The sequence below is a fragment of the Acomys russatus genome, chromosome 5 (genome assembly GCF_903995435.1).
Source record: "Acomys russatus chromosome 5, mAcoRus1.1, whole genome shotgun sequence".
Lineage (NCBI taxonomy): Eukaryota > Metazoa > Chordata > Mammalia > Rodentia > Muridae > Acomys > Acomys russatus.
In genome coordinates this window covers 33,292,930-33,306,701 of record NC_067141.1, presented here as the reverse complement: position 1 = coordinate 33,306,701, position 13,772 = coordinate 33,292,930, and the positions used below count along the sequence as shown (strand labels likewise).

The 13,772-nt window shown below is 47.0% G+C and overlaps 2 protein-coding genes across 2 annotated transcripts in view; one reads left to right on the top strand and one right to left on the bottom strand.

The window, feature by feature from the left end:
• The window catches only part of Dtx4 (deltex E3 ubiquitin ligase 4), a 32,789-nt gene extending 26,159 nt beyond the window's left edge, over positions 1–6,630 (top strand). Inside the window, exons 8-9 of the mRNA XM_051146179.1 lie at positions 1,908–1,997; positions 5,375–6,630. Coding sequence (XP_051002136.1) covers positions 1,908–1,997; positions 5,375–5,608 — 324 coding nt within the window. The 3' untranslated portion in view covers positions 5,609–6,630. The remainder of the gene's footprint in view (positions 1–1,907; positions 1,998–5,374) is intronic.
• Positions 6,631–10,571: 3,941 nt separating this feature from the next.
• Positions 10,572–13,699, bottom strand: LOC127189381 (macrophage-expressed gene 1 protein). The gene has a single exon (XM_051146177.1). The coding sequence runs from the start codon at positions 13,694–13,696 to the stop codon at positions 11,555–11,557; it is 2,142 nt and encodes a 713-aa protein (XP_051002134.1). The 5' UTR covers positions 13,697–13,699; the 3' UTR covers positions 10,572–11,554.
• Between the last annotated feature and the right edge of the window lie 73 nt (positions 13,700–13,772).

Below are 13,772 nucleotides of genomic sequence, written 5' to 3'. Positions count from 1 at the left end.
AGAATTCTCAAAGAATAAGTAAAAAAAAAATACACTTTAAACATTTTTAAATACTTTTATTCTGGCAATTTTATACACGGGTACACCGAGTTTGAACATTTTTAACTTTTTTTGTCCTCACTCCCCTCTCTCTTTCCTTCCAAAGCCCTTTCTTCCCAACAATCCGTCTTTGTTTATTTTTCTTTTAAGCCAGTGAGTTTAATTTCATTAATTCATTTATTTGCTTACTTACTACACAGCCAGGATGCATTTATTGATCTGTGGGAGAGCTTGTATCAACAGCGACATAGAACTGTCAGTATTACATGGCTTGCCCTTACAAAGGGTTTTAAACAAGGTTCTACTCCCAAGGGAGCAGGAATAGTCAGAAATTACAGGCAAGCATTTGTATAGATGGAAAGTTCAAAGGGACCAGTGAGCCTGACGGGGCCTGTGATAGCTCTGCCAACGTGACACCATTTAGAAACAGCCAGAAAGGTAATGCCAGTGACGGGTTGTATAGATTAGGTTGGCTCATGGGTTTGACTGGGGAATTTTCTTGATTACATTAATTGAGGTGGGAAGATCTGTCCACTGCGAGTGACATCATTTCCTAAGAACAAGGGGTCTGTAATGTATAAGAGGGGAGAAAGCAAGTCACTGTTTTATGCTCTTGACTGTGGATGTAATGGGACTGTCTGCTTAAGGTCCTACTGTTTTGACTTCCCCTGCAAGGATGGACTTCCCTGAGCCAAATAAACCCCTTTTCCCTTAAGTTCTTTTGTTGGGGTGTTTTGCCGTAATAACAAGAAATGAGACTAAGACAGACATCAATTGGGAAGCCTCACATCTCATTCTTCTGTTGTTGTTGTTGTTGCTATAACTGAATCTCTGAGCTGAGTAATTTACAAAGAAAAGAGGTTGATGTGGCTTGTGGTTCTGAAGTATGGGAAATCCAGCAGTTGTGTCTGGTTGCACTGGGCAGGGATCTCCTGGTACCTGCGCTCAGGGCCACAAATAGACATGCAGATGTGTTCAGAAGAGGGGGACCACAGAGCAACCTTGCTTTGTAAGCAGCACGCTTTTACAACATGAATCCATCCCCTTGAGACCAAGATGAGGACTCTCAGAAGAAGGCATCTGACAGCCGTGTCGCCGCTTACATGCCCCAGCTGCCCTCAAGGCTGCAATGGATGCCAAATTCCGGCAAGAGCTTTGGAGGGAACAAGCAATGCCCATAACCACAGCATCTGGGTTCTGACTCAATTCTACTCTGATGTCTTTCCCACTCGGTGTCCTGAGACAGCATGTGTCATAAAGTATTGGGTGTCACAAGATTTCCTGTCCAGACCATTGCAGTCTATGCTGTTGAATAAGGAAGCAGAACCCGTGAAAACAGCAGAAGACCAACAAGAATCATGCTGAGAACTTTACTATTCTGAGTAGTCGGCGTAAAAGCCCAATGCACACGCTTCAGGAAACCTGGGCTTAAGTAACATTTTGCAGCCAGTTAGCTTCTATGGGCTGTACATGTCATCATTCAGAAAACAGTACGATGTTGGTACTGTGATAATAAAATGCATTGAGCTCTTCTCAGGAAGAGCTCAGTGCACCAAGCTCCCTGGGTGTCAGTAACATCCCATAAGGTGAGTGTACCAAGTCAAAGAGGGGTATTCCATATGGTCCAAGCAGGGAGCTAGCAGCTGCGGTCCAAACTCAGCTCATATGCTGAGCTCACATGCTGTATGACAACTTAGGCTGCATTTTTCTTACTTTTTTTTTTTTTTTTTTTTTTTTTTTTTGGTTTGTCCTCTGTCTGAACTCTATGGCTCATGTTATTGTCCCACTGAGCATGTACTAACTTCTCATCAGAAATGTTTTGCAAGATGCCTTTGTTTTTGTTTTTGTTTTTTTTTTTCTGCTTTCAGGGACCAGAGCACCCGAATCCTGGGAAGAGCTTCAGTGCCCGTGGCTTCCCTCGACATTGCTACCTTCCAGACAGCGAGAAAGGGAGAAAAGTAAGAGCACATGTCCTATAGTAGGGATGGGGCATTTGGTTTCTTTTAACTCTCTTTACATGCAGGAATGAGGTCATATTTGAGTCAACCATAGGTAAGAATGGATATCATTACAATGTTGTTTTGCCTGATTTTTTTCCCGTGTGTGTGTGTGTGTGTGTGTGTGTGTGTGTGTGTGTGTGTGTGTGTGTGTGTGACATGTGTTTGACATCTGTGGGATTACAGGTACTTACATGCCTCAGTATGCATACGGAAGTCCAAGGACAACGTTCAGGAGTTGGTTCTCACCTTTAGTTCTGAGGCAGAGCCTCTCTTGCTTCTTGCTGCTGCACTGCCTACTCCAGGCTAGCTGGCCTGAGAGCTTCCCCGTGATTCTTCAGCCTCTTCCTGGCCCCTCCCCACAGGCGTGCTGGGATTACAGATGTGTACCACTGCACGCGGCTTTTTTTTTTTTTTCCCAAGACAGGGCCTCTCTGAGTAGCCTTGACTGTCCTGGACTCGCTTTGTAGACCAGGCTGGCCTCGAACTCACAGTGATCTGCCTGCCTCTGCCTCCCAAGTGCTGGGATTAAAGGCGTGCACCACCACGCCCGGCTGCACCCAGCTTTTAATGTGGGTTCTGGGGATCTGAACTCAGGCCGTCAGGCTTGCTTAGCTGGTGCTTCCAGCCACCGAGCCTTCTCACCAGCCTGATTAGAATGCTTTCCAGGTGGTTGGGAGTGAAAAGGCTTTTTTTTTTTCCTCCTCAGAAAAATACTGGCAGTAATTTATCTATTTTAGGATCCTTATCTAGAGCCCTGATGTTTAAAGCTGGTCCTGGGGAAACACCAACGTTAACTTCTGAGAGTTTAATAGAAACTCAGAACTGGACCACATGTCATCTTCTTAGGGTCCTGGGTTGATCTGATCTGGACATGTGCCAAACCATGAGAGAAATGTTCTGAGATCTTTCTGGATTGCTGTTAATTTTTGATCTAACTGAAATGACAGGAGTTCAGAATTTTGATTGATGTCAAGAGGGCTAAGAACCACTAGTCTCAGGGAAGTGCTGGGGAAATGCAAGATGCATGCTTTCAGTCAGCTTCCTTCCCAGAGCTTAGAAGCTGACTCAGCAAACGTGTGTCTCTCCGCACTGAGTGTTAGTGGCTATATAGCTGCTGTGTGTCAAGGGTCAAGCATATGTGAGCGTATTTGAGTTGTTGTAGAAAACTACTACAAACCATAGACAGAGTGGTTCATAAACATCAAGTTTTTATTTCTTACAGTCCTGAGGGTTAGGAGGTCCAAGATCAAGGTACTGGCAAAGTCAGAATCTGGCAAGGATTCACTTCCTGCTTGTAGACAAAGCCTCTTCTCTCTGTGTCCTCCTCAGGGAGAAAGGGCAAGAGCTGTCTTCCCAGCCCCTGTTTATGAGCATGAAAATCTCACTCACAGACTTTTGTTCTCATGACCTGATGGGCCCCAGCAAATCCATATTCTAGCACTCGCCTTGGAAGTGGTGGTGAGAAGTTCCCATGAACTTAGGGGGTGCACAGAGCATTCATCCCCAGACTCCCCATGTGTTCTCTGCCTTTGAAAGCCAGGCTGAAGGGTCCAAGAAACTTACGTGAGACCCTAGGGAGGTCTTAAGGGACATCTGAGAGGATTACAATTGATAAGGAAAACTCTAGACCGCAGGAATGGAGGAAGGTAAGGGATCTTCATGGTAAAGAAAGCCAACAGTTAGGGATTTCCAGGAAATAGGAAAACATTCCTACGTAAGGTCCTATACATCTAGCCCTTATGCCCGCCTTGTCGCCATTTTAACTTTTCATTGAAAATATATCAGTCTAAAGGAAATAGCTTTGTGTCAGCGGCCTGTACACAAAATCTTAAATTGTTCTGGAATTTTCGATTCTCAGTGTTCAACCACATGAGTGGGGGTTTCCATTCCCTTCCTGAATCTCATAACATGCCCTATCTTGCTATCCTGCTTCAGTATCAAGGGGCGTGGCTCTGTTCTGTCCTTCCAAGGAGGAAGAGGATACTTTGTAACAGAGATTCAGTAATATAAAAAAAAAAGAAAAGAAAAGAAAAGATGGAGTACTGCCTGGTTCTCAAGAGTCAGAATTGAGGCAGGCAACTGTTTGCCACCAAAAAAAAAAAAAAAATTCTGTGTCTCAGCCCAAGGCTTACAGCTGAATGTCCCCACTGTAAAGTCTGCTGTTTAGACCAAGGTCGTGGCACAGTTGGTAAACACTGGCCTAGAATGCAGGCAACCCTGGCTTCCATCCCCAGCGCTTATGGCCGAGCACCTTACACGCGCCTGTAATCCCAGCACCAATGTTCAGGGTCACCCTTTGCTACCTGTTAAGTTTGAGGCCAGGCTGGGGTACATGAGACTGTCTCAAACAAGCACAAGACTGCACTCACACTGCTGAGGGCTACCCTCCTTCCAAAGCTTCCTGTTTATCTAATGGCAGACCCCAGTCCTGGGGGCCCAGGCTGTGCACACTCAGTCTTGGACTCTTGCTTCAGTGACCAGATACACTCAGCTCATCCCTTCCTGCGTTGCCTTTCAAGCCACGTGACCCTGGGATGATGCTACTGAAAGCCGCTGCTTCTTTCTCCTGCACCCACGTCAGTCAGTCATCTCAGACACAGTTTCTGGCACCGAATTCATCTGTTTAAAGGGAATTAAAAATTAAAGTAACGCATAGATGTTTCCGTGGCAGGTCTCTTTCTCCTTTGCCAAGTGAACTTGTCTTAGCTTGGCATTAAGAAAACCCTCCTTGCAGTATGGGATTAAGGCATCTCCTCTCACCAATACCCTTAGCAATAGCATTACTGTAAGTGTTCGTCCTGCCTACCGGTCCGTGACCATGACCTTTGGCTTCGTTGCAGGTTTGGTATAACAGCGAGAGCTCTGAGGCTGGGTCATACTGTTAGTTCTTTTTTCCTAATGTTCACTGAGAGACCTTGTCAAAAAAAAAAAAAAAAAAAAAAAAAATATGGGTAGAGACCACTCCAGTAAACTATACAGCTTTATCCAGTGGCCTCCAACTGCCTACACATACAGTTGTGTGCACTCATGTACATCCACATGCGTTTCTTACACATGTACACGACCGTTGCAGTGGGTAATGCCACTGCCATTTTATAAATAAACAGAGCCCAAAAAGAGGCCTGCAGTAGTCGGAAGTCACAGTTACTCGGCGACAGAGCTGAGATTCAATCTATAGTGATCAGATTCCAATCTCACATCTTTATTTCTGGGTTGCTCAGAGCATCATGACAAAAGGAAGGGCCGAGGGACAGCAGGACACAACCAGCCCCTGAAGACCTGTGTGTGAGCAATACTGAGCAACTGTCTGTGGTCTCTCACCATGCTTGCCCTAGGTTCTGAAGCTGCTTCTAGTGGCCTGGGATCGCCGTCTCATCTTTGCCATTGGAACCTCCAGCACCACGGGCGAGTCTGATACTGTCATCTGGAATGAGGTGCATCACAAGACGGAATTTGGCTCTAATCTCACTGGCCATGGCTACCCAGATGCCAATTACCTGGACAATGTGCTGGCTGAACTGGCTGCCCAGGGTATCTCTGAAGATAGCACTGCCCAGGAAAAAGACTGAGGTGGGAGGGTACTGGGGACCATAAGGCAGGAAGTGGAAAGAGTCAAGGTGGAAGCTGAGGCCATGGCCCCTGACTCCCCCAGTCTGCTTCTTGTGCTATCCCCACTTCTCATGCCTCTCAGTCACAGAGGAAGCTAAATTAAGGTGATGTCATCCCTAAACCTCATCCAGTGCAAACAGGACAAGGGATGGGGGCCACCCTCTTTCTGTCTCCATGGAGTTTCCAGTGCTAGGTAGGCAAGAACCTGCACCTCTCCCCACCCCTGAGTTGGGGGTATGGTCAGCACACTTAACGTATGGGCAGTGTTGAGGCACCCCATACCCTGGCCTTGTAGAGCTGATATCTCTCACCTCGGCTGGCTTCTTGCTGCTTCTACTCTGCTTTGAAAGCAGAGTTTCTGCTTTCTTCCCCTCCACTGGAGTCAGGGAGCTCTCACTGTGCCAGACTGGGGAGAGAGGTGTGGACTGCTGCGACATCAGAAACTAGATGCCTTGGTGGAAGGAAACAGTTCATGCTAAGAGGGAACATGACCAGCTCTCCTAGAGTCACTGGCTTCTCTGGGCCCTCCCGTCCTGCACACACCATTGACATCTGGTTCTCACAAATGGACAGAGGGACTCAGGGATTCCTCTCTGGGGTGGCATCCCTTGAAGCTGTTTCTAGCCCCCTCTCTGGTCAAATCAGAGCCTGAGTCCCACTGAGCATCTGCACTGTCCTCAGGGAGAGGAGCCCATAGTCTTCTTCCCAATGCATTTCAAGCCAGCTCAGTTTCATCAAGTCACTGTGAGTTGGGAGCCCGCAGTGGGCTCTTTATCATCTGTGTATGTGCATATGTTTATGTGGGTGTGTGTGCGTTACTGGGCCAGGTTGTTGTAGGAGGCCCATCATGTCTCTGAATTCTGTCTCACGTGCCAAATCCCAGTTCTTTTGAGGATCCAATAGTGAAGGTGTGGCCCTTTGACTCTTCTCACCCTTTGCCAGCCCATCTCATGGTAAACTTGGACCCTGATGGGCACAGAACTATACTTGGGAAGATGTGCTGATGCAAGAGCTGGATTGACCCTTCTCTCATTAATATTAGATCAGAGCCAGCCTCTATCCCTTGTCGATGTCACAGCTCAGTTAACTTCCACGCAGATTGACCAAAAGCATGGTACCAGGAGCCTCTTTAGTTCATTCCTAACACAGTTAGGAACACATTCTGATCTTCTCTACCTTGCATCTGGGTATCCCAAGATCCAATCTATCCCCAATATCTCCTCACGTTTTGGCTCCATTAAAGAGTGGATTGGAGAGGTTTGGGGTAAGAGAGTGACGAATCAAGAAGGGAAACCAATTTCCCCTTTGGAAGTGGGGTTATTTGAACTGTGTGTCTGGGGAAAATTCCTCTGGGTAGTAATTTGAATTTATATACCTCGTGTTTTGAGCGTTTTACACACACACACACACACACACACACACACACACACACACACACAACACACACACAGTTCATAAGGCTTGAAAGTTTTGATGCTTGATAAAAAGAGAGAGAGAGAGGAGAAATAAAACAGCCTTCTGAAATGGTACTTAAGTTAGAGCTGGAGTCCACACTTTCATGGCACCCTGCCCGGAGATGCCTCTACTGGGCCTCCAGCATTGTTGATGTCCTCGCTGTGGCCAGGAGACTCACCCAAGTGTCTCCAACCCAGTTCCCTGGTGCTGAGTTGTCTTTCACTCTACAAATGGCTAGTGGCGCTTTAATCACCTTCCATTAGGGGGAGCTACTGTGGTAGGAGATAATGGTCTGCCATCTTAGGTCCAACCCCTTCTATCAATGGGAGGCCATTTTGTCTCACTAGCAGAAAATGAGACTGCTGAGTTCACTGCCCCTTGCGGGGGGAAGCTTCTGCCACAGTAGAGAAAGAACCTTCAGAACTAAATGGAAGGCTCACACCTGTGGAATTTAAAGTCACACCCATGCCTTTGATCAGATTACTTCATTTCAGAAGATTGTCAGAGCCCCAGTGAGGGCTTATAATCATTCTACTTCGGTTCCCTTCTTACTGCCTGCCCTGCTTCTTGGCAACGGGGATGAGATGATAGATCAGGAGTCCGTGGGTAGGAAAATGAAGTGGTGGGAAGTGAAGAAATGAAAAGAGGTTCTGAGACGTGGGGTGGGCAGTGGGGGACATTTTCACGAGGCAGAGGAGGTGTAAGCAGGAAATGGGTAGCCCAAGGCAGAAGGAAGAGGACCCAAGAGGACATCTAAGGGGGCGGTGGTTCTAGAAGAAATTCCATTTTGAAGGTTAGACTTCACGCCTTCAGGAATTTCCCCCCAGAGGACTTTGAAATGCCTATGCCTCATCTCCTTCTCTGAGGATGCTCTTGAGGGGGGCCACCTCACCCCCTTGGAAATCTCAACAGTGTGTCAGCCAAAGCAATAGCTTTGGGACTTGCTCTTTCTTTTGGCCAACCCAAAATCTTACAGAATTGATTTCAGTGATTTGAGGACCTGGATGCCAACTAGTTTGGCCTAGAGTGTTTTCCCAAGAGAAGCCCTGATGTGCTCTCCTGGGCCAAGCAGGGGACTCTGCGCTTCTCCTATCACGGTCTCAACACCAGCAGCCATGTTCTCCCTCCCTGAGACTCCGGGGATGACAAATGGGATTGGAGCCACGCCTTGTGAGATGTTGATCCATTGAAAAGCTATATCTGTGGTTGTTGTGCTTTTGTGTTTTCATCCCCTCTCCTTTTTGTAAGATTCAGACTTTTGTGTAGTTTTATACTTGGTCAAAAATTCTTGTCTGGTATCACACTGTTGTGTGCATGAGAGGATTGGGAGAAGGCTGGTGTGGCTCAAGAAACAACCACTGCCCCCTTTGCTCCTGGCGTTCACTTTATATCTCAGTGGGGGTTTCTGGGAGAGGGTTGGTGAATGTCCAGATGTCAGGTGTTCTGTTTGTAACTGCTGTGATTTGAAGTTCTTGGTGTTGTTCTGTGGGAGGACATCGCCCCCTGGTGCTCATAAGGTGTATGTGCAGAACAGTAAACTGCAAAAATGAGCAAGCACAAATTGTTGTTACTCCCAAGGGCCTGCTTTTGAAGAAGCGTTTTTGGCACCTGTCTCAGAAGCATGTGCACTACTTCCACTATCTGTGGGCAACCTCAACCCATCTAGCAAGATAAAGGGAAACTCCCCGTTTCTTTATTTTCTAAAAACTTCCACAGCCCTTCAACCCATAGATTCCTCCCAAAGAGACAGACCACATGGCAAGGGAAATGAGTGTGTGAACTTGAGGCCGGGAGGAAGTTATCTTGAAAAAACATAAACATTGGCTTCTTGCATGTGGGTGAAGTGTGTGTGTGTGTGTGTGTGTGTGTGTGTGTTGCATTGTATGTGAGGGGATGCATGTGGGAGTGAGGTGGGGTGTATGTGTGTATGTGTAGGTCTGCTGGTCTTTGTACACACATACTGAGGCCAAAGGCTGACATCAAGTATCTTCCACGAACCAGGGTTCTCTCAATGACCCTGAAAATTATCATTTTGGCTGGGGTAGGCTGATGAGCCAGTGAGTCCCAAGAGCCACCTGTCCCTTCCTGCTGCTGCCGGGGTGACAGGTTCATGCCACCATGCATGCTTTTACAATAAGTGTTGGGGATTCACACTCACAGTCTCACACTTAAATTGCAAGCACTTTACTGAACCATGATCCCAGCCCTTTATTTTTAGGCACTTCTTATTTTTTCAAGTAAATATGTATTATTAACCATCCCAGTAATCCAAGGACCACGAGAACAAGAAGCAAGTCTCCAGCCTTCTTTGTTAACAAACTGTCTCCATCTCTGATATCCCACGAAGTGTGGCTTCCTCAGAAACCACCCCTGGTCGCTCTGCAGACCCCAACCTTAGAAGGCCATAACTCCACAGAGCCCAGGAGCCCCACCCGGGACTTAGTGATTTGGCTTGAATATAACCGGAATCCCCTCTATTCTAACTTCGTACAGACGAACACCCAGACAGGATCGTGCTGAGTACACATTTTAATGCATAGTCACACACATTTTTGTTAGTAGACTTACATGTTTATGGAAGAACTATTAAAAAAAAAAACTTCAACAGGAAGTATGTGCATTAAAGGTCTGGGAGTCTTCTGCTGTGCCTTGCTCTGCAGACTCAGCAATCCTTAAAGAATTTACAGAGGGAAGCCAGCATCTTCAGAAAGCTGATTGGCTTGGATGAAACAAACAAGAACAAAAATACCCCAAACCCACAAAGCACACAGAAGTTAAAGAAGACATTTTAATGCTTAAGAGGCAGGTTTGGTGGAGAGGTTACTTAATCGGCCCCCGTGGTTGGGCAGTTGGGAGGGCAGAGTTCAAATTCAGCTCTTCACTCCTCTCTGTATCTCAGCTGGAAAAGAGTGAGTGAGTTTCCCCCTATCCGCGGAGGCTGAGACTTGGAGCCCTTAAGGAGGGCCTACTGTGTGCGCGCGTCCTTGATTGGAAGCATTAAGGAGAGGACACATCATCTTTCCTAGAACATCGCTCACTGATGATGTGCTGTGGGGGACTACTTACTAAAGCAGCTGTGGAGGAATTTCCACGTTGTAGAGAATTAAATATGATATTAAAATGGAGCAAATCCCCAACTACTGCCAGGTGTCACCCATGCATCCTGCCAGATGCCCCATGGGAGCCATCCTGGGACTGAAATGCATGTCACAGACGGTTCTGAGTGCCTTTTACAGGTACTTTGATGACATAAGTCTTGTTTTGTTTTTAATCCCATCAGCCCTCTTCCTAGCACTATGAAAAAGCAAAACCTAAAGGGACAGAAGAGGTTTCTTCCTCTATAAGGTTAGTTTTAGGGAGGAAAAAGTATGTATGTGGAGGCTTATTTACCTTTTTAACTCCTAGAAAACTAAATGCTTCTTGTTGGAATATAGGGGGGGCATTCACGTGAATCTGTCTGCACCCCCTCCCCACACCTATACTGAGAAGACAGGAAGGACAAAATGCCATCCATAGAGAGGCAGGGCTTATATATAAAGTTTTTAAATACATGAACATGAAAACATAATGCTTCTATCCAAAGTAGAGCACCATTCAGTTCCTCACTATAGCGTTAGTTGGCATCTCACAATTCAGTTTCCTGGAATACTGGCGTCATTTTCAGAACCCTGGTTTTTATCCTTAATTTATCATTTATTTCCCTACTGTTTCTTTGTCCTTCATCCCGCAACAGGAAATGATAAATTAAAATATTTTCCAAGGTCTTTTTAAGACTGTTCAGACTGATCTAGACTGAAGTTAAGTCCTAGCTATGGGGAAGTGGGGGAAATGAATTTGTGTAAGTTCTGCCTTTCTTTTCACATGCCTGGTAGATGACTCTGGGAAAGCATGGTGTAAATCAACACCGAGTCCCTAAAGCTAAAGCGTAGTGGCCATGAAGACCTCCTGTGGCATTTCAGGGTCACATTTGCCTCTAGATTTATGAAACCCAGAGAGCACCTTTAAAAACAAAATAGAAGAAATAACGTACTTACAGCACAAGCCCCTTCAGCACACAAATTGGAAAGCCCTTCGAATTCAGATTAAATGCATAATTTCCAAATCCAATCTCTCCACACCTCCTCTTTCCACACAAATGCATTCATGTAAAAACAAGCATGAGAGTGGACCCCGCCCCACCCACCCCTCACCATGGTTTAATCCCAGTGCAGCCTTTTCTGAAGAATCATTACCCTCCCCACACCTTGTTAAAACAGCTCCGTTAATTTCCTGGTGCAGAGGCCTAAACAAGAAGTCCTGCGGTTGTGACACCTGCAACTGTCACAGTTGTAACACCTGCTTTCTATTGCAACTGTCACTTCAGTGGGAAGGCAGGAGGAGAGAAAAGCCGAGTGAAAGCTGTGCCTGAAGCTGTGGCTGGAAATGACAGAAACTGCTTCCTTTGGAGACGATTAAGCTGGACTTGGATCCTGTTCTCCATTAGAGGCCGAGGCATCTGTTGTTAAACTTCCAACCAAACTTTCCCGCTCCTCGATTGCCCGGTATTCCTTTTTCTTGTACTTCCGAGTACCATAGATAGCCAAGACAGTGAGAAGCCCTAGTGCCATCATGACTCCCAAAGTGATTCCAGCAGCTTCCCCTCCTGGCATACCACTGCTGTCCCCGTGGATAACCGTCATGGCTCTGCGAAGTTCCAGAGGCTCTCCCAGCCTCCACTGGTTGGTCTGGGGATCCTTGATCCAGGATCTGGCAGTCTCACTGCTGGTCACTATGACGGTGTTGGTGGCAGCTTGGCTCATGAGGGGTGGTTTGGTATAAGGTGGGAGCCTGACAGGAAGCAGGGACCCTCCTGTAAAGACTCCAGCCTTGACACAGTAGGACACTTGGCATCCGTCGCTGATAATGGCTAGGTGTTGGCTGAAACCCCCAGGACACTTTTTCAGAGATGGTGCCCCTGTGTCTTTGGATGGATCAGAAGCAACCAAGGGGTTCCCCATTATACAGCTGAAGAACCCACCAAAAGGGACTGAAAACCTGTACCCCAACTCATAATCCAGAGAAACACATACCTTGAGGCTCTCAAACAGGCTCAGTGGGATGTATCCGGCTGGGCATGACTGGGCATTTGTCATGGGGTTGATGCTCTTGTCAGTGAAGACTCCCCCAAAGAGAAGTCCTGAGTTTTCAGGTACTTGGCCAGTGGCTGCGCACCAATAACCCCTAAATTCAGCCCTGGCCACTCGGAATACATCTTCACATACTGTTTTACAGAAGATCTTGAGGGTGCATTTCTTTTTACATTCCAGACGACTGTAACCCTCCTCATGGGTCTGAGAAAGCAGGTGGACAGGGGTGTAGCCAGAAGGACAAGAGAAGTCACCAGTGAGCAGATTCTTCTGCTGTAGGTTTTGGCAAAGAGCGTCCCCAGACAGTTCAGTGCATTCCTGATAAACTCCGCCAAAGGTGAAATTGGTTACTTTCTCATCACAGGAGCTGTCGTCCATATTGGCTTGAAAATTGAAGTTGGGAGAGTCGACATCTGTGCAGCCAGGGTGGGTGTTAAACGTGTAATAGTGTCTCACAGCCGTTTCCACTGTCTTGGACAGTTTCTTCACCAAGGGACCAGGCAAACCAGGGAGCATGTCCGGCTTGATGAAGAAATGCAGAGGCAGGCCAGCACGGTCTATTGCCACCAGGTGATTAGTGATGCCCTTCTGCCAGGTTTCTAAGGTGATGCCTGGGTAGAATGGAATCCCTCCAATGCTCTGCACCCTGGAGTTGGTTCTGTTAGCAAGGTAGCTCTTGGTCAAAGCATTCTGGGATGTGTAGTCGGCCTCAACTTTGAAGTTCACAATGTTTAAGAAGGAAATCCCAGCAGAGGCAGTCACAGTGTTCTGGCTGTTCTGGTTGTCCAGGAGGAAGGAGGACCTTATGTGATCCTCCTGAACCAGAGCAGCTCCGGCATCCACACTAGTAATCACGTGTGTGCCATAGTTGAGGACCAAGAGTTCTGCCAGGTAGGTGGCCATCTTTGTCTGGTTTTTCTCTAGTTGGTCACAGATGTCCATAAGTGCCTTCATAAAGCCCAAGCTGAGTTCTGAAGTTGGGCTGGTTTTGACTGTGTAGACTCGGTTTCTCACCTGAACTCTAGTAGTTACAGCTTGGTCCTTTACTTGAAGGGTCTTCATCCTTTGGAACTCAGTGGAGAACTTGCCATTGACTTTGGAGAAAAGGGAGAGTTCAGTGTTGATGGAAAATGACGTGGTACTTTGGTAGTTCATCCAGGATTCCAGGATTTCTGAGTTCATCTCCAGGTTGCTCTCTTTCTGAGGAATAGTAAAGACTTCATCGGGGATGATGTACTGTCCATCTTCCGTGGTCTTACAGTTGGCGTATGTCAATTCCATCACCCGCCCCATGTCTACGTTCCTCAGGTTATCCCAGCCTCCTCCTGGTAGGACCTCCAAGACCGGTAGTTTCAAGGCATCTTTGCATATTTGAAATCCAGTCTTATCTGTCTCTCCAAGAGGCTCGTCTGCTGCAGCACGTGCTATCACGGTCCAGAGGAGGATCACGGCCATGAAGCTGTTCATAGTGCCGACAGTTCCAGCCGTCTACCAGCCCCAAGCATTCACCGACAAGACTGGGGCAAACAGAAAGGTGGAAAAG

Coding starts and splice junctions, on each gene's coding strand:
- LOC127189381 (XM_051146177.1), bottom strand. CDS start 13,696: ATGAACAGCTTCATGGCCGTGATCCTCCTCTGGACCGTGATAGCACGT.